The sequence below is a fragment of the Labrus bergylta genome, chromosome 4 (genome assembly GCF_963930695.1).
Source record: "Labrus bergylta chromosome 4, fLabBer1.1, whole genome shotgun sequence".
Lineage (NCBI taxonomy): Eukaryota > Metazoa > Chordata > Actinopteri > Labriformes > Labridae > Labrus > Labrus bergylta.
The window spans coordinates 24,730,658-24,751,415 of NC_089198.1; the positions used below are offsets into that span (position 1 = coordinate 24,730,658).

At 39.7% G+C, this 20,758-nt stretch overlaps 2 protein-coding genes across 6 annotated transcripts in view; one reads left to right on the forward strand and one right to left on the reverse strand.

The window, feature by feature from the left end:
* Positions 1–5,005: 5,005 nt before the first annotated feature.
* abhd3 (abhydrolase domain containing 3, phospholipase) lies at positions 5,006–16,097 on the reverse strand. Its single transcript, XM_020654677.3, has 9 exons — positions 15,832–16,097; positions 14,600–14,763; positions 12,690–12,872; positions 10,666–10,711; positions 8,611–8,723; positions 8,070–8,243; positions 7,628–7,676; positions 7,371–7,536; positions 5,006–7,195 (listed from the first exon to the last, which is right to left on the reverse strand). Exons 1-9 carry the CDS (start codon positions 15,991–15,993, stop codon positions 7,014–7,016), a joined length of 1,239 nt encoding a protein of 412 aa, XP_020510333.1. The 5' UTR covers positions 15,994–16,097; the 3' UTR covers positions 5,006–7,013.
* Positions 16,098–19,723: 3,626 nt separating this feature from the next.
* The window catches only part of mib1 (MIB E3 ubiquitin protein ligase 1), a 51,654-nt gene continuing 50,619 nt past the window's right edge, over positions 19,724–20,758 (forward strand). For all 5 annotated transcript variants that reach the window (XM_020654666.3, XM_020654667.3, XM_065954203.1 and 2 more), the window contains exon 1: positions 19,724–20,590. In XM_020654666.3, coding sequence (XP_020510322.1) covers positions 20,362–20,590 — 229 coding nt within the window. In that variant the 5' untranslated portion in view covers positions 19,724–20,361. The remainder of the gene's footprint in view (positions 20,591–20,758) is intronic.

The window sequence follows — 20,758 nt, forward strand, 5'->3', positions numbered from 1 at the left end:
CTTGGGTGTTTTTTTTTACATATGTATTTTTGTATAGATTTCAACTGGAAATCTAACAAAACACATGACCTTAGCATAAATCCACTACACTGTCAAACGTTTGTCCTGTAGATGACTCAGGAATATGCATTCTGATATTTTAGTTACTCTGCATTTAATCTCGTTTCTGGATATAACATGATGCAAATGTTATTCCAAATGTGGTATAACATCTTTCATAAACTGCACAAAATGATGAACAGGACGTCCCTGTTCTGGAAAAGTTCAAATTCAGAAATCCACATGTAGGTTTGAACATTTTAGAAAGCATTAACTCCATATTGAGAATAAAAAAGGGAGCAATCATGCTTGAACAGACTGTATGAGCATTTGTAAATGACTGAATTCACCTGCTGGTTAGAGTTCAACCTGTGCTGAAGATCCGCTGATGTGCCTTTCAGCGGCTCTCCTTCTTCCATCAAAAAAAGCTGTAGATGGAGTACGCCAGATTTATTTGACTTTTGTGACTTCAATCCAAAAAAGGCTCATAGTGTGTTCATTGCAGCCAAAGCACATTTGTGCGTTGTTGTTGTTGTTGTTTTTGGTGGTGGTGTTGAATCAACTCACCATCTCAATAGGGTAAAAAGTTAAAGTTATTTATCTGTGCCAAAAAAACATAATATTAATAAACCGGAGAGCAAAGGATCCAACTGAAATCAAATGAGGTCATATATTATTAAATAGGTTTGATAGAGCTTTTTAAGACATTTGTTAAACTGTGATAAAGATTCCCATCGATTAGGTTTTTCATCTTACACGGCCAATTTTAATATTTAATATCTAATATGCTGCTAATACTTGCTGTAATAACAAGACAGCAAAGATATAAGGATGCTTTTTTTCAGATGATACTTGAATGGTTTTTACGTTTGAACATCAGGCAAAGGTTTATCTTGATAGGTTGGGATTGGGGAAGATTCTATGATTCTTATTTTAGAAAGACTGTAATCTTTGCTGCTGGTTACTATGATTATTTAAGCATATAAATATATTTTGGCATGTTTGTGTAGTGGTCAGCACTGACACCTCACAGCAATTTGGTTCTGGGTTTGAATCCCCAACAAGGGCCTTCCCATGTAGAGCTGGAATGTTCTGGCCTCCTCCCACTAATGTGTGGACGACGTTTGAACCACTACAATGCACAGGAAAGTTGATCAACTCTAGCAAGCTTGCCCTAAGAGGTGACACGTTGATGTTGTGGTCAACAGGGGTCTTCCCTTCAGGATGTATTGTTCTGGCTTCTGGAGTCTCAACTATTCTTTTCACTTGCCTTTATGAGTTGGTGGGTATGATTACAGGCTCACAGCAGGAGATTCAGAGTTCAACTCATGGTTCGAATCTTGGGGTGGGTCTTCCTGCGTGGTGCTGAAAAGTTCTGGCTTCCTCTAACTAGGATTGAGACCATCCTTTTGAACTACCACAATGCACTGGAAAGCAGATAAACACTAACAAGAAAACCCTGCAAGGTGGCATATTAGTGTGATTAGCATTGACTTCTCTTGGCAGTCTACCGGCAGGGGCCCTCTCTTGGGACTGGAATGTTCTAGCTTTCTCCCACTGGGGTGTGGGACCCTTTTTAAATGACCACAATGCACTGGAATGTGAATAAACCCTAACAAGCAGGCCCAGTCAGTGTGGTGGATGTTCCTTTTCCATCATATCTAAATCACATCTACATTACTGATGTTTTTTTTGATGCTCTTGATTGAGGGTCCTCAATGCAGGGCGGAGTGATTGGTCAGTGGATGAGCAACTGCCCCATGTGTCAAAAAACACTGGTATGACTTAAGTCAGATTGCCCGTTCCAGGACTGTCATTATCCCTCGATTTACATTCAATATTATAATGACTTCTAAACTAAAGGATTCCCTTCATGCAGGGTACAACAATAGCTCAATGGGTGAGCAACTTCCTCTTGTTACAAAGAATACTTCTACATGCTGGTTCCATTCCAAACCTTGCATGAACAAATATACTGTTCCTGAGATACCATTATCCTCTACATTGCCTTCGACATACACAGGACTGATTTGCCTCCCTCCCAGTGCTTTGCTTTTGAATTAGAACAAAGTGTGAACAGGAGACTAAATAGACAAAAAATGTCAAGCAAGGCAAGTCATGATATAATGGTTTGGACTGCATCTTTACAGCGAAATAGAACAAGGTTTGAATGTATTGCATTGTGTCGAATGTATTGAGTGTAGGGAGAGAGCAGGGAAAGGGAACAAGTTTGGGAAAAGTACACCCTTTCAAGCAATGATAGATAGATAGAGCTTTATTGTCATAGCATGTTATACAACGAAACTCTGTTGGAGCAATCCAGCCGCAGCATATAAAATATAAAATACACAAATACACCAGCACACACACACACAAACACAAATCTCACCCATACCCACATACACATTCATACCCGTTAAAAAATTGTAAACGAATGTAATAAATACTCTAAAGGAGCAATGTGGTTAAAACATGACAGCAAGAGTCCATTATTGCACAGAGTCCGGGGTGAGTTCTAGCTGTGTGTCTGTGTATGCAGCATGTCCACAGCTCTGGGGAAAAAGCTGTTCTGCAGCCTGTTTGTGCGTGTGTTGGGGGTTCTCCGTCTACGTGAGGGGAGGGTGGTGAAGAGGTGGTTACCGAGGTGTGAGGGGTCCTGCAGGATGTTTGTGGACCGTGTGAGGAGACGGCTCGAGTGGATGTTATTCAGGTTTGGCAGAGGGGAGCCGACAAGCCGTCTTCACAACCCTCTGCAGATCTTTTTATGTCTGCAGCAGTGCAGCTGGAGTACCACACAGCACAACAATAAGTCAGGATACTCTCTATTGTGCATCAGTAGAAGCTAATCCGCAGTTTCTGGGGGGGATATAGAGAGAGAAGGTGTTAAGATTTCAATTCTCAAGGCCCTGACCCAGGATAACCCTCATGACATCACGATGCCCCCTCTGCAGCCACAGATGTCATTATACAACTGTTTTCAAATTTGCTGGCCTTACACTTAAGCTCCGGCTTCAATTTGTATGATGACTTCTGTGTTATTTTGGTTTGCTTTCCATGTAGTTGCTGAGCATTTGAAAGTGGGTTACAAGTGCTTTAATACAAAGCTTAAGCAGTGCAGTTGAAATGCATGTGCAGCCCTGCCATTCGCCTGTGATTAATAATCCTCTCACTCCCCTCTGCATCCATCCAATCCCGCATCTTTTAATTCTGCTCAAGAGCCAGGGACCTTGCACATTTCTCAGCCTCCCCAGTTCCTTGTTATTTGTTTCACCTAAACACCTCTGTAGCTGTGCTGTAACTATATGCACCATGACCCCGCTCTCATTATCGAGAGGAGAAATGGCTTCTTAATGGATGCTTCAGGATCTCCTCTGTAAGGGCACAGGGGCATTGTCGGTCCAGGGACAGTACTATTTCAGCTCCTTGAGAGGTAATATTAGAGCACACGTTCCATCAACCTATAGCCCCCTGTGTGATATAACACAAAGCTATTTTCAGCCAGCTGCAGTCAGGATAGGTAGGATAAGGAAGAAAGGGCACCACAGAGTGGATGGCATCCTGATTCTTGCACCTAATTATAACTAAGGCTATGCCATATGCAGCACAAGTGATTTGTTTGTTAAGATTTGTCATGTCTCAAGGATTTTGAACGCTTGAAATATGTACATTTGAAGTTTTTTTTTATGTATATGCAACTGTTTCCTACAATTGTTCCCCCGTGTGGTTTGTTATTAGCTGATATTTCAACCAACCTTTTGAAGGAAAATGTCTCTTGCTAATTCCTCTGACACATTTCTTTCCATTATTGAGTCCTCAGGCAATGCAGTGCTTACTATTAAACTACTTTCAGACGCTGACATGATTAAACGTGTGACTGTACCATACCAGTTAAATCCTTTTATTCCTTTTTAACGTGTTAAACATGGCCTGTGCGTTCATTCCAATTTTGCAGTTAACATTCTCATATTAGCTGATAATAGTCTGATTCCTGCCACATAATATCAATTTTCATAGCTGATAACCATCAGAAAATTACTCATGCTGCTTGGCAGACTACTCTAATTACTCTCAGGCTTCTATAAACCAGCCAGCTAAAACCAAAGCTCATCTGTCTAAAGGCTTAATGGGGGGTTGGGGTGAAGGTAAGTGGAGTGCCCGGGGATTACAGTTTGCCTTTGGTGGATCACATCCACTACTGCTGCAGCAGTCCATATCCTATCAGCAGCTTAAGCCCGTGAGAGTGTGCAGAGAGTCAATTCCAGTGACCAAAACCCAATACCGTGATGTAGGAGGAAGGGAGCCTGGCCCTTGCAGAGACACAACTGTGTGGTAAGCCAGCCACAGTGGTGACACTGTCGAATGTTTTGACCTTAGGGGACACGACTCTAAGGAGTGGGTGAGGTCCTGAGAGAGCTGAACACCACGTAACTGATGAGCCTCTGACTAAGCAGTTTTGGGATTATCAATATTGAGACTCAGAAAAAAAAAAACATGCATTTTATAAGTGAAGAAAAACAGAACAGACAGAAAAAGACAAAGGACAGACAGAAAGGGACAAAAAGTGTTTTAGTAAAGACAGAGAGAAAGGACAGAAAGAGCCACAGGAATAAATAAGTAAAATATGCCTCGTTTAGGTAAAGAAAGAGAAAGGAGAGCAGATAGTGAGATTGGACGAAGAAAGTGAGAGTGGGAAATACGGTAAGTACGGAAGGAGAAACAGAGGGACAGAAAAGATGATGGAGAGAGAAAGAGAGATGGAAAACAGGACAGAGAGAAACAGAGACAGAAAGAAGGGCAAACAGGGACAGAAGGAGAAAGAGAAGGAGGGGAAAAAAAGACCAAGAGCAGAAGTGCTGACATAAGGCAGTTACAGTGAATTATTCTTACCTGCAGTACACACTCAGTCGAGCAGTTCACTCAGTCTATAAAGTGCATTACAAGCAGAAGGACTGTAGACAACCCACACTTTGACTGTTTAATAATTTATTAAATACAGCATAGTACACCCATGTTGACAATGTGCATATACTGGTACTTACTATACAGACATTTTTTAAATTTAAAACCTTATTGCTGTACATGTTAATCAGTGTTTTCTTTTTACGTCATCTTTACACGTAAATGAATTACAGCATCCTATGAATAAAACGACCATGTCCTTTGTGCTACACGTAACAAAGTGATGTTAAGGTTGAGGACAAGATGACACTGATGAGACACGTGCTGCTGGGTGGACACTTGGCAGAACAAACAGACACCAAAAATTCCCCAAATCCCTCATGCAGTGCATAACTGCAGAACTGGCCGAGAGTCAGATCTACTCGTTTCGTGGATGCCAACTCATACGCGGTAGCCAGTCCCTTAATCATTGTTGGCGAAAACGAAAAAAAACACTGCTTCAAACATCCGTGATGTACGCTGTCCGTCCCTATATTGCATTACCTTCATTAACATCACTGTATGTAGCACCGTCAGACTTACATACATAAAAAACAACCGACATATCCACTAACAAATACCTCGTGGAGTTCAGGTACTGCTCTGGTCAGCCTTTGGGATATACTTTCATATATCCAATGAAATGAAGTGCAATGCATTAAGGAATTAGAGGCATGGTAGTATCAACTAAAATAGTGCAATTTCACATTCCTTGTCATTAATGATTTTTATTTTCCTCCATATTATATACATTTGTAAAACTATTTGGTGTATGTTAAGGTAGAATGTGTGAAAGTAAAAGTGCATGCAGAAGGTTAAAGGAAGGAGTGATTCAATAATTTGGGAAATTCTCTCGTTCGCTTTCTTGAGGAGAGCTTGATGAGATTAATACCACTGTTATGGCTGCGCATTAAATATAAGGGAATCTATTATCTTAGCTTAGCATAACGAATAGAAACAAGGGCAAACTGCTCGCTTGGTTCTTTTCAAAGATAACAAAATCCACCAACTGGAACTTGCAGGATTTTTTTTTCCTTTTGTTTAACTCTTGGACGGACTTTAGCCAACTGTTACTCCTTGTTCCCATTCTCTATGCTAAGCTAAGCTAATTAACTTCTGACTGTTGCATAATATATATTCATACATACATAAGAAGCTGTATTGATCGTCACATTTAACTCTCCGCAAGAATACAAAAACATATGTTCCCATGATATTGCATTTTAACATCTAGAAGGAAAGAAACAAACTTCAATATCATCTACCTTTAAACAAAAAGACACACTGAGGGAGAATGATTGACAAAAAACAAAACGACAGAGGATAAAAAGGAGTATGAGTAAATAAAGACAATCCCTGAGGGCTAGAATCCTACTAAAACGAGTACTAAAAGATGCTTCATGAACATAGATGATTGAGTTTTCATTTACAGTACTTATTTTAACCGCAAATAATTGCACAAGGTAAAAGTCTTTTTTTTTGCTAGCTAACGCAACTAATCAAGATGAGCACAGATTCAGCTTTTCAACATTAACATGAACAGCTATTCTTGTTTTTTTTTTTTAAAAGCATACTATGTTACATACAATGAGTTGTTTACTGTATGGAATAAATAAAGCCATGTTAAATGCAACACAAACGCTGCGTTATAATATATATAAGATACGCCTTTCAAATAAGAAAGTTGTTTTTTTTTTTGCTTGTGGCAGGAAGAAGAATGGAACGGAAGCAACGAGCACAATGATAAAAGAAAATCAATGGAAGGAAGGAAACACATAGAATAGGATTAGGTAGAGAGGGAAGGCACAAATGATGAACCGAGAGATGAAGGCAAAGGGTGAAAGGGAAAACAGGTCAAAGGGAGGAATGAAGGAAGGAAGGAAGGAAGGAGGATGGACAATGAAAGAAAGGAAATATGAGTTGGAAGGAATAAAGTATGGAATGCAGCAATCAAAGTAAAATAAATGACATGAATGGAAGAAAAGATTACAGGAAGGCAGGAATTTCCGAGGAAGAATGAAAGTAAAACTCTCTTATCAGGAGAGGTCGTTGAGTCGGCCGCCTTGTTCGATTACCGCTTTAGCAAACTGCTTGAAGACTCGGTCCATGTAAGTGCTCTGCCGAGGCCACAGGCCTTCCAGGAAACCAATATGGCCGCCGTGACAAGTTATGAGCAGGGCCAGGTTGGGATTCTGCTTCACTACTTCCACCGGAATGGCTGAAAGCGATAAAAGATTTAGGTCATGTTATCTTACTAGTGGGCTTGATTGTCATTCTTCATGCCACCATATAAAATACATTTCCTTCCCATTAATTATTTTCCTAATAATTCTAAAAAGTATGGTAGTGAAGTCTGGTTGTATGGATAATCTGTAGGCGCTGGTGGGATTTACCATGGGACGGGGAAAAGACGTCATCAGCAGCATTCAGACACAGCATTGGCACCTGCACAGATTTCAGCCTGTGGACAGGACTGGCATCATGGTAGTAGTCATCATTGGTAGGATAGCCAAACATAATGGAGGTGAACCTCTCGTCAAACTCCCGAATGGTCTTTGCCTGAAGGGACATTGTAAATTGATTAAATGTCGGCTACTTTGTTTAATTGGATTAGCATTTGTGGTTTAGGGTCAGTGAAAATAATGGCGACCTTCATGACATGATCGATGTCGTAACTCTGTTCGAGCACTGGTCTGTGTCTGCGGGGGAGATGAAAATAAAACTGTCACCGAAGACTGTTAGGTGAAATGATTTGCTTCTGAAAATGCCTTTAAAATGCTGACAAGGTTGAAACAACTAAAAGAAACAAAGATAAAGCTCAACTTCTGTGAAAGTAGCACCATAACAGGATTAAGTCAAGCCCACAGTTACACACAAATAGAAATATATTGAATGTTTGCTAAATTCTTAAGGGTTTTAATAATGTTATATTCATCCTCTTATCAATACACAAACCAATATCAGTCCATTTTTCCCTGTTAAAAAACAGGGAAAAAGTACAAAATAAAAACTTAAAACCAAGCTATTCAAGATCCCAAAACATTTATCCCTGAATTAGCATCAGTGCTAATCCCGCTCTGAGCCCGGCTGACCTGTGCACGGAGGCTTGCAGGCAGCTTGTGAGGTAGGAGTTGAAGAGGAAGCGGTCCAGGGGTTTTTCCAGTGAAGCGGTGCACTCAAATACATCCCAGCCTGCCGAGAAGACCACCACCCCTTTCAGACAGGTTTCCCGGCCCTTGCGCCCCAAGTAGTTGGCGAGCATCATCCTGAATTTGGTCAGAGGGCAAGAGGAAGGGGATTAGTCCTGGGCAGTTCAAAAAAAAAAAAAAAACACCTTTGGTGATTGGGAGCATATTTCAGCACTGCACACAGCCTGACAAATGCTAGATTTTTCAGGGCTGACATCACTTTGAGACTCAGGAACCTAAAGAATCTGATGACATATTGAGAAGTGTTGGCTATATTATCCCAGTTGATTCCTTTGTATTATAATGTATGCTGCTTAATTGCAATTTAGTTATCTACCAATCACCAACACATGTCTAAAGGTGTCTCGAACATATTTTAGTCACATTTTGAAATGTCTTAGCAGGGTACTAAGTCGTGTCAGCTGGTAGTGAGTGGCTTCATTACCCTCCCATTGATACTCCAGCAGCCATGATGGGAGCAGCTTCATTATTCTTCTGGATGTGCTCAATAACTGTCTCCAGATCTTCTGTATTGGCTGCACAGTAGGTCCTCGGGGTCTGAATGGGACATGAAGACACTACAGTCATGATACATGTTTTGAGGGCTCATCGACTAAAAGGTGAAATTGATCTTAAACTGAAATAATATCTACATAAATGACTAACAAACTTTGGCATCCCGAGTGTCAAGCATCTCTCTTTGTGTCTGTTGAACTGCAGAAGTCCAGGGAGAGAGTCTCTATTAAAGATCTCAAAAGTTGTGTTTCTACCGTATGGCTGTCAGCATTCATTCAAAATAAAAGCCTACCAATTTAAATTTGTAAATGTGAAATAATGAAAATTGCAAACATGCGTTTAAAAATGTGATTAATTGTGATTAACTATTGAAATAAATTGATTCATTGTGATTAAAGAATGTAATCGTTTGACAACCCTATTTTTTTTAACTCTACAGCCTGCCATGTACTGTACTGGTTAACATGAGAAAGTTTAAAATATTTACGTTACATTTTAAAAGCATGACTTAACAGCAGCTTTGAATATATACTATCCTACTATAATTGATTCAGGCATTTTTATTAACAGATTAAGCCTCACATTGTTTAAAGAGTTTGTTAGGCAGAGAATGTAACTTTACATAATGAAGCAGAGCAGCTTGAACCTCGAAGGAGCCGATTTAACTAGTCTGATTTTTTTTTCAGGATGCTGTTGACTCTGCAGCTTTTCAAGTCCCTTCATTGAGATTCAAACAGAAACTGAGGCAAAGTAAACTCCTGTTCTTCCACTCTCTTTCAGTTTCTCTAATGGGCCTGAACATGTTTTGGACCCCGCACTGAAAGCTTTAATCTTAACATAGAAAATATATTTAAAAGAAATAGAAAACACTTATTGGAAATAAAAATACAGATTTGAATGCTGGCACTGTTGAAGCATCTCCACGAGAAATGGCAAATGTATGAGGCTTTTTTTTTTTTTTTTTAAACAAGGGTAGAAGTAGGGCACTGACAGTCTGGACAGTCTTTGAGGCAGGGGGCATTTTTCACACAGTGGGTCAGTCTGAAGTGCTGGCCTATTTGAACAATGGAAGATATTCACACTAAGTGGACACAGAGAAAACAGTCACAGAGGCATACACAAGCTGAATCATTTGCATCAAATATAGAACAATTCCCTCCTCACCACCAACACTTGATACAGTGCCAAGGTTACAGAGTTTACTTTTTTTTTTCTCTTAATGGGAGGACAGCTGTGACAGCTAAATAGTCTATATGACCAAGAATACTATTCAAATCAAATTGAGGGACACAGTTTGCATTAGTGTCACCTTTATGTTTATGTTTTACATAAACTATAATTGTAGCTGAAACTGAATGAAACAACAGATTCAGATTGACACCCTCTAAGAGGAGCATTACTCTACTGTCTGTGATAAACACCATTTGTGCTTAGGATGAGATCTCTGTGTGGTGGTGATGGTATGACTAGATCAGCCTGACAAAGCTGCACTCAAGATTGTGCATCTGTTATAAAGGGGAGATGTGCATACAGAGAAGAATGGATGTAAACACAGTGGGCATGCTAAGAACTATCAGAGCCCATCCTGTTGGCTAAATACACCCGGGTGTGTAAGAGGACAGATTAGGGCCAGGTGTCTGAACAGCACGTGCTCAGCGAGGTCATATTTCTGTGGATCTGCGCTCAAATACGGTATCTGCTTGCAACTTAATCCCCACTGTGCAACAACATTGGGTGTGCAGCGTCTGCTCAGGCTCCCCTGTGGTCTCTGTGACACGTGTGGAGCTGACATGCTCCGCGCTGGCCGAAGCAGTGAAAAGGACAACTCAGCTGGCGAGGCTGGTCGGACTGACTAATGGGAAGAGCAACTGTCCTTAACAGTCCTTTACATCCCATGCAGATGTCTGCCTTTTTGAATATGGAAAAGACAAATGAAGACATTCAATAAAGTGTGACAGGTTGAAAAGACACATTTCATTCTTACCAGGAGCGTTTCACCAGAAACCCCTCTGTTATTGAATACCACACATCTGAAAAAGACAAAACAAATGACTATTTCAATCATTTCAGTCTTTTACATCATTCCTTATGTGTATCATTATTTGGTTTTAACCACAAACAGATGAAATTATGATTGTATAAACTGGTTGATCAGTCCAAAATGAAGTAATAAAGTCTTTTTTAAGCAAAAGTTGTCAAAAAATCATTATTTCCAGACTCTAAAATGTATTTGGAAGACTTATTTTGAGGCTTTTAAGCCTGTCTTTGACAGGACAGGGAAAGAGCTACGAGTCGGACTCAAACCCGGGTCGCCTGCATGGCGGACTATAGCCTCCTTATGTTGGGCGTGACCTAACCACTAGGCCACCCTAGCCCCTCAAAATGTAATTGTAAGCTTTCATTATGACTTAATGTCTTTGTAGTTGGATTTCATTACCAGTTCTGGAATACAACCAACATTCATTTAATTCATGCTAATCTGTCATGCATCATTTGTCTTGGTTTACACGCTTCACTCACTCAGGACTCTTTGATTGAACTGTGTGTGTATGAATGTGTGCACACTGATGCTTTTTTACACAACTGAAGTTCTTAATGGATAAATAAAGTTAATTGAATTTGAATTGGATCCATTTTTACAGAGACAAAACATTTTATAGCATACATAATTGTGATCATGTAACTGTAAAAAAAAAAATCCAGTACGGCTGAAACTATTTAGAGTAGAGAGATATGTTGATCATCCAGAGTAATTATTTAGCTTTTTCAATAACCAGTGTTAAACATCATAGAATGATGGCACAGCTTATAATTTTCTGTATTGATTTGCTCTGCTTTATCCTGTTTTCTTTAATTGTATACTGAATATATATTGTTTTTTTACAACTTTGGCAGGTAGTCAAAACTATAAGCTGCATGAATATGTCACCTGGAGGCTCTTTTAATATTCTCCTGTCAACTATATTCAGAAAGATCAATTGTTTGATGAAGAAAATAAGCTGCAGATCAATGAATGACACAAATATTTATAAATTGAAGCCATACATTAAAAGGTTTGTTTTGTTTTTACAACATATGCTCAAGGATTTCTAGTTTGTAAATTCTAGTCAGCTTGTTGTTGCTTTTTGTTGTCACTACAAGTTAACAACTTTGCATTTTCAGCAGAACACTGTGGCCTACATTCATTTAAACAAATGTTCCCTACTTAAAAAAAAAAAAAAATTGAAGTGGGAATATGATGAGGTGTGCAAAAAGAGGGCAGCTGTGTGGAGAGGAGTGTGTTTGTACTGCAGAGCAAAGGCATCTCCTCTCCCCTCATCTCTCGCCAGTCATCTATTATCTGTTGGATTCAGAATTGCCGTTTGCATCCGTGTAACTCAGCAGCAGGACGGGGAGGGATGGGGGTGTTGGACCTAAAGGACATGGGAGGCGGTGGTACTGCAGCATAAACTCTGAAGCTGGTCTGGAGCTAAGCTGCAAAGCTTGCACCGGGATAAGCTATAATTCATTAAGCTACACAGACAGGGGTGAGGGGTGGAAGATGCTGAGTTTGCCGGCCTCTTCCCATGCTTTCCCAAATCTGGTTGAAAGAATGAGTGCATTGAAGACAGAGAAAATGGAGAGGGGGAAAGGGGGGGAGAAAACTGCCACCCTCTGCAGCTCTTCAAGCTTGTGCAACGTTTGGCTATTTACTAAGGGAGCTCTTGACAGAGAGCTTTGCTGCACACTTTATTTGTGCCCTTTACCTGAAATAACCCTGAGACCCTGATTCATCTGCTATATAAAATGACAGTATTGCAATGATACTGAGTGTCAGCGTTTGCCTCTTTATGAATATTTGCATGGCTGCTGCGATGTATTGACTTTGACTTGACAAATTATCTGCATGCCGGATTACAGAAGAAATCAGAGCACAAACTCCATAGAGTGTCATCTGTGTGATTTAGTGCCCTGAGTTTGTCCCTCAGCCCTGGCCCTCTTCCAGAGTATCCTGCCAAGACCACCCACCTATAACCCAGATCTCGGCTCTGTTGGACCATGTGCAGGATGTAGGACTCTCGGCTAGTGCCGGTCAGACCGGGGAGGAGGAGGACAGTAGGTCTAGTGGCGGGGTCGGGATGAGCGAGGCTGTCGTCGTTGTCAAACCAATCCAAAGAGATCTGTCCTCCATCTGCCGCCTTAATGAGCTCACTGCAGAGACAAGCCAGACGTGCAATGAGCTCATTTATCTTTATTTATCTATTTATTTGTCTCACCCAGACACATGCAAACCCTTAAGCACACATACTTGACAATGTTGACACTTAATATATGAGTTTTGATTGAAATGCATATCTGCACTGAATGATCAACACTGTGGTTCAAGTCTCACAGTTGATACCCTCTCTTCAATTACAGGTAAGGCGATTACTTCATTGGATCTACATCTTACTCTGCCAAAAGGGAATTCGATATGTGAGAACAACCGTCACTGTCAGCTGCCTTGTTTGATCATCTTGTCAGTGTGCTTTGCAACACCATGCAGGTGAAGATGAGGAGGAGGAGGGCATTGCAGCACTGGGCTCTTATGATCAATCAATTTCCAGGCGATTACAACCCTCACAGGGCAGATGAGGTCATTAACTCCAAGTGCTATAGTGCATTTTAAAGCCTGCATTGCACACAAAAACACGCAGCAGCCAGTGAGCTAGCTTGGCTGGCCAGCTTGGTAAAGACATCAGCATGAAATTACAGAACCTGCCATGAAATATGCACCTGAGGCTGGACTTCAAAGTCAGCAGCAGCCAATCCAGAGTGACCAGTGTGCAAAGTGGGGGGACACGCCATGCCAGTGCTAATCCACACACAGACAAAAGAGATGAGTGGAATTTCACCCAGAGAGCCAATGACAAACAAGTCAGTCTTGTCCTTGAGTCACCCTCAGGTAACTTCATTAGGAGGAGGGGGTGTCCTGTTGCCCCCCCATGAAATGTGATAATAATTCAGGCAATGTGATAGTATGCTTTATAACAGCCACATAGACTATAGGGTGAATGGAGTCACTTTGAATTATTGGACATTATTTGTCCTTGAAAAAGGAGTTCTTAAATCAACTAAAGAAATTAAGCAACTAAAATTGAGCATTTTTTTATGAATGCCAATTTTGATCAAGCATCTAAATGAAAAATGTAAATGTTCAAAAGAATAAATGTAAAAGAATCTTATCAAAATGTTATATTTGGATTTTGGATTCAGATTTAACATTAAGAGTTATCAAAGTCAAAGCATATTAACTCAGTTTGATATCATCTTTCTCTGAGTGGCAGGCTCACAAACGACAGACAATCACACCACATCACACAATTAATACACAGTCTCTCCTTTTTACCCACAACAGTACCCAGAATAAAAAAGAATGTACAGCAACATTTGGGAAAGTCAAAATTCACACAGAAATGTACCTCACAACTCAATGTGTATAAATACATTATAAATAAAGTCCCTCTTAATTAAGGAATTGTAATCTGCTTTATGTTCACAGGGGGCAAGGAATGCGGTGCCAATTAATCTTCAACAGAAAGTACATTATGAGGGAGCAGGCAGGGCGGACCGAGCCAGCAACAGCCCACAAAAGATCTCTTTCTCCTCTGAGCTTTTGAATCCAAGCTAAGAACAGAACTGGGATTTGTTAGTTGTGAAACTGGGAAGAAAGAAATAGAGAAATTAGCAATGGAAGTTACTTCTGACTAAGCACATTTTTTCAAATTTCCAAATTAAGCTTTTTCCTTTAGGAAAAATCCTGCAGTATATCCACATTTACTGTGTCTGATGACATTTCTTTTAATCTATTTGATACGTGTTTAATGAGTTGTAATACACATTTTCACCATGTGATGTGTGTCTGTATTTGTGCTGTGGGATGGATCGTGAGGACTTACTTTCTGTAGTTGACCCCAGGTTTGGCTGTGACAAAGGGTCTCAACAGAGTCTGGATGCGGCTCTCCCAGCACCAAAAGGTGGGGTAGTAGGTCTCTGACACTACTGGACATTGTTCCCTCAGAAACTGGTAGAACTTCTTACCCCCAGAGATGAGCTGTGGCTTCTGTAAAATACAAGTGAGCAGAGTGTGACACAGGTTTGAAAGAAGAAATTGCCGCCAGTGCAATATGATTGAACACGACAGCAGTTTTATCACTGTAATAAAACAAACAGAAACAGAGAATCCTTCTGATATTAAGGATGTGCGATGAACACATCTGCATGAACCTGCATCTTTACTTCTCTTTAACAAAGCAACGATAAAAGTCGTTGAAATGGACAACAATAGATAAAATACTAAAAGACTAAAAGAGAAAAGACGGTAATAAAATAATTTAAACATAAACTAGAAGGTAATACAGTTAGAAATAATAAAATATGTAGGAATTAATAAATTAAAATCAAACCAAATGTAAAAAAAAAAAAAAAAATTATAACAATGTTGACTAAGGCTATACAATTATTAAAAAAATTAAAGCCAGATAAAAAGATAGCTAAGTAACACATTTGTTACATAATATAGATTATAATAATAATAACATAATATAATAATAGAACATTATTGGCTCCACTTTGAAAACATGTTGTGTTGGTAGGAATACTGCACCATGCAATACTAAATTGAGGTGTAGTATGTTATATAATGGTTGGAAAACAGTGTTTGTTGTTTATAATTTTGTATTAAACAAACAAATAATAAACAGTGGTCATTAAGCTATGAACACACCACTGTGACTGTAGCATGCATAACTTTAACCCGGCATGTTTTAGCTAACACACAGTGACATTAGCCTAGCTCGACATCTGTAACCCTTTTTGTTGTAGTTACGTAAGAGTACACGTTGATGTAACGCTACATATATTCATTATAGAGACATTCTTGATCTCTGATTAAATTGTGAGTCTTCTTGTGGCTGTTATGAATCCCACATGTGGAGGAGTGTAACGTTACCACACCGGTGGACAGATGCGGAAAAAAAACCCTGCATCAGTGTACCGGGCTGTCGAGTACCATCACAGGCATGACTACGCGCCTCCATCGGCGACATCGTTTCAATTCAAACAGGCTTAATAATAAAGGTTGAAATGATCCCTTCGAGGTTTAGACGCCATAACCATCCAATGTGCTTACCTTCGCTACTGAAATCAGATAGTAGCAGGTGTATGCTGCGCTGAAACCGAGCACCAGAGACAGCCCTACTCCCGAACCGAATAATCCAACTTTCACTTGATTTTCCAGATAATGCGAAAGGTCCCTTGTCAAAATGTTGAAATTAAAGTCCAGCGAGATCATTGCAAGGTCCCTTGTTGTCACCCAGAGTGCGAGGACAGCGGGCAGCTCGGTTGAAAGTCAGCTCTGTCTGTCTGCCTGTGAGCCCGCTGTGAATGAAGGAGACAGTCAAGTTGGGGAGGGGGAGGGGGGGGGGGGGGACCTGACGTGGGGGGAGATTTATTTTTTTATACGAGTGTCATCGAGCGGTGGCGCTCTTTGACCAGCTTTCAGTGGTTTCAGCCGCTCACAGTCAGTGTGACGCCCCCTGCAGGAATTTCAGATGAACTGCAAACATGCGGAGGAACGATGAGAGCACATGATCCTGGACGGGCTGCTCTTCAGTGCATCTAAAATTTAGATGTCTGGCAAGAAATAGAATGCAGGATTAATGTATTGGTATTTTGAGTAACTGCATTTTTTTGGTTCAGTGCAGGGTTTTATTTATTATTTGATTAAGTTATTTTAGTTATTTAAGTTGTAAAGCAAACACAAAAGACTTGCACTACTAAATAAAAGCAGATGTTTTGAAAAATGTATATAAACTGCTGTTTGTATAAGTGATGTGTGACAAAATTTTGCGGAAACAAAAAGTACATTTGCAAAAATAAAGTCCTTTTTGTGGTGCTTGAACTTTGTAGTGGCCCTCCTTTAAGTCGACAGTACTCCCAGTGGCCCCATGCCAGTTTGAGTTTGGGACCCCTGATCTAAATGGATATAACTAAGCTCTCAGAAAACAACTAGGTATGTGATGATGATGATGATGATGATGATGATGATTAGTTTATTTTCGTGTCATGCACACAAAGTGCCCAACCCTCATGGGCTTATAAAAGAAACCAGAGAATTCAGTTGCAGTGGTTCACAAAAAAATCATAACATTACAAAGTTGCCAGCTCCTGTCAAAGTTCAGTGTTAAACAATGTGTTCTGTCTTTTTCCCCCAGGCTTTACAAACAAAATCTGCTATAACCAAGGTTCCTTTTTTAAAACACAACTCAGGTTTTTCATAATCGTCTAACCAAAAGAAACCAACATAATTTAAAGACATTCTTTTAAAAAAGATCATCCCTGATGTCAGCATACTTCGGGCAGTAAAACAAAAAGTGAATCTCGTTTTCAATTTTGTCCTAACTCACACAACAAACAAACTCGGTCTTCCTCTGGAATGGAATTAAACATGTCGGTCTCTTCAGCTAAAGGCAAAGTTCCTGAACGTAGTTGAGCGCAGAGGGATCTTTGTCTTTTAGTTAAATTAAATTTAGTATAGGCTTCTAAGCTGTAGCAATCCTTTATGAGACAGTATGTTCTTAGTTTTGGTTTGCACCATTTCTCTTTGTACATTAGAAACATATTATTTTTTATCTCCTGAATATCACAAGTTAAGTTATTTAGAAAAATAAAGGACATATTATTCTTATGGAATACAGATTTGATCTCCTTTGCCCATGGGTGACAATGGCAGGTATCCCAAATAAAAATATTTTTTGTGAGTCGCTGATCCGACAGCTTTGCAAGTCTATTCCGAAGCCTTGCAAAGCTGAAGCATTTCACATTTATGTCTGATGTTTGAAAGGCTCCCATCCCATATCTCCATTCACAGCGAGGACTGGCGTTAATTTATGGACTCCCAAGAAGGACCTCAGAGCTCTCTGATGTACAGAATTGCAAATTAGATGTTCCAGGAACCCCCAGACATATATATGTAAGAACAGCTTACGCATCAGGCCAGCCCTTCCATTTCTGAAAATAATCCTTAAAAAAAATGCAGAGAATGTCCCTATGGGGAAACTTAATTAAAGCCTCCCCTGAGGCTTTCCACAAGGTTGGAACACACCTGGTTCCCTAGTTCACAATTTGTTGTTGTAAGGGAATTAACTGACATTCTGGTGTGTCTACATTGTATTCACTAGCACACTATAAACTAAAATGAAAGTGGCCTTTAAATGTTTTAAGATAGAACTCTAAAAAAGATTTTCAAAATGCAAAAAGTGTTTGGTGTTCTCAGACTCTGATGTGAGTTGAGAAAAACAATTTTAGGTTGGTTATTTGGATTGTAAGGTAAGGAGTATCGTCCCATTCTTAGGTTGATACTGTTTCAGAGGAGCAAAAACGTGGCATTATATCAGTCATCTTTGGACTTTGACTTTGTTACAAGTTTCTTTGTCTTCATACGACCTCCCTGAGATCTCCCTGAGAACAACCCTGAGAACGACCTCCCTGAGGAAATAAGACTTGCAGATTCCCTCAATTCTTTTAAATCCCTTCTTAAAACGTACTTTTACAGACTTGCTTTTATGTGATGTCGTCTTCTTAATGTCTTTTCTTAATGGTTTTACTGTTTTTAGCTTCTTTTACTTCTTAGTTTCCTTTTATTTATGCTCTTATCTCGTATTTATGCTCACATCTTAACTTCCTCTTGTGTTTGAACTTGGTAATTTCTTATCTTACTTGCTTTGCTTTATTTTACTTTGCTTTTTTGATCCTTTAATCACTTGTTTCTATTTCTTTTACTGCTCTTACCTTCTTATTGCTGTTATTTTTTTATTTGCTTTTAGCTCTTTTAGTTTCTAACATCTTTTTAAATCTTTGGTCCTCTTGGCCTCAGCTCTTGTTGTTGGGTTCTTGTGTTGCCTGGGTTCTTATGATGGTTCTTGTGATGGTCGGGTTATATATGTCTGTAGGGTATCGTGCACTTTGGGTTCTTTTCTGTTGAATTGTATTCAATTATTTTTAATATTTTGCATTTGTTATGTTCTTCTGTGTTTGCTTTAGTTTGCTTTGTTCTTGTTTTTGCTGTTTGTCAAAGCACTTTGTAAACCTGTGTTTTTAAAAGGTGCTACATAAATAAAGTTATTATTATTATTATTATATAGTGACGTTTCTGTAATCCATCTGGAAATGTGTATTAAGTTGTGATGTACCATATGAATAATTACAGACTCCAACCCTGCTTGTCATCAACTATGATCAGTGAATACATATTGATATACTTTGTGTGAAAATTGCATGTGTTAATCAAGAACTATGTTCAGTAATATATGACATAGGCCTATTCAATCTACAATTAAAACTAATTATTTTACTTATCAACAAGTGGCCTCTTGACACATTCATGCTGCTGCTGCCACTTCTTGTGGGTTGGATCTTATTTAGCTATGAATAGTGGAATTAATGTCAGTTGCCATCAGTTCAGTCAGCTGTAAAGATATTACGATTGAGCTTGAATAAAACAACTATTAATGCATTATTCACTTTAGAGAATAAATCTGGAATAAGGGCTTGTTTGTGAATGCATACAGTATATGAGTATATTTAGTCTTAAAACAAACGATCAATCTATTATGTTCCTTCACCAAACAAATACATCTATCCGGTATGGAAATCATTCTAAATATATTGCCCTATACAATATTAACTTTCCTGCCACAGTTTCAATTCAAACCTTGATTTTTAAATTGTGTAAAATAAGATAAGATAAGATATACTTTATTCATCCCAGCAAGGAAATGTAGGTGTTCCAGCAGCCAGCATACATACAAACACACAACACAAATATACATACATATCCCACCCATACAAAAAAACATGAGCCCACAATACAGTTTGATATGTGATATGTTCTCATCCATTCACTGAGCTCGGAATGAATGGTCTTGAACAGGTGCTCATGCGCATGCGCACTTGAGGCTGGACTCGTGCTTGTTTTTTTTTTTGCCAGACTCTAGTCTTCGGGTTTTGTCGTGCACCTCCGTAGCTAGTTGTTGCTCGTCTGAGAGGTCTGAACGATGATTGACAATAATGGCGACGCGTTTATTCTGAGTTGACTCCAGGGAACCATCTCTGGCTGACAAAGGGAACACCTTGGATATATTTTCACTGCCACGGACAAACAACAATCAGGATTAAGCCGCCGCCAAAAAAGGACCACATTTACCTCAACCATAAGGACTTGGGAGAGGTTTATACCAGCTAGCATTGCGATAGCTAGCAACTCGGCTCGCTTGGCTTGCTAAGTTGAAGAGGTGGCATTCTTGTGTGTGGAGTGGAGGAGAGGCAGCAGACAGCTTGCAGAGTACTGAGATTCAGCAAAGCTTAACAATGTGGCTTCTCACAAGAATTCGGGGGTAACTAGTTTTATTCTCGGAAGCAACATTTTCGGAGGCCCTGGCTTGCAACCAACATTAGCTTGTGGGAATAGTTTTTAAAGGCTCCTTTTTTTGGTAGCTAACTTAGCTCGCAGGCTAGCTTTGTGGATTGTTCTTGCTTGCACTCTGCATTTTTTTTTTTTTGGAGACTGTTCACCAGTGCAGTGACTAAGCCTGCTTATTTTTTTATTTTTTATTTTTTTTGGAAGAATTGCAAAACACCGGTTCTTCTTTAAAAAAAAAAAATGACGACCGGCAGGAATAATCGAGCGATGATGGAAGGAGTCGGGGCGAGGGTGGTCCGCGGACCTGACTGGAAGTGGGGGAAGCAGGACGGTGGAGAGGGACATGTCGGCACCGTCAGGAGTTTTGAAAGTCCAGAGGAGGTGGTGGTTGTCTGGGATAACGGGACCGCCGCGAACTACCGCTGTTCCGGAGCTTACGACGTGAGGATATTAGACAGCGCTCCAACAGGTAACTTTACATCTGTTTGGGTTTTTTATTTTATTTGGCTTCACATGCATGAACAGCATACAAAACTGAACTGTTGCTTTAGATTTTGTGTTTTGTTGTTGTTGTTGTTGTTGTTGTTGTTGTTGTTGTGTGCAAAGACTTAAACAGAAAGCCAGACAATGAGAAATT

Bases quoted from the DNA above. Each gene is read 5' to 3' on its own strand.
- abhd3 (XM_020654677.3), bottom strand. From the start codon at position 15,993: ATGATCTCGCTGGACTTTAATTTCAACATTTTGACAAGGGACCTTTCG. The intron at 14,764-15,831 runs GTAAGCACATTG...TGTATTTTACAG, and splicing joins ATCTGATTTCAGTAGCGAAG to AAGCCACAGCTCATCTCTGG. The intron at 8,244-8,610 runs GTAATGAAGCCA...GACCAAATTCAG, and splicing joins GCTGGAGTATCAATGGGAGG to GATGATGCTCGCCAACTACT.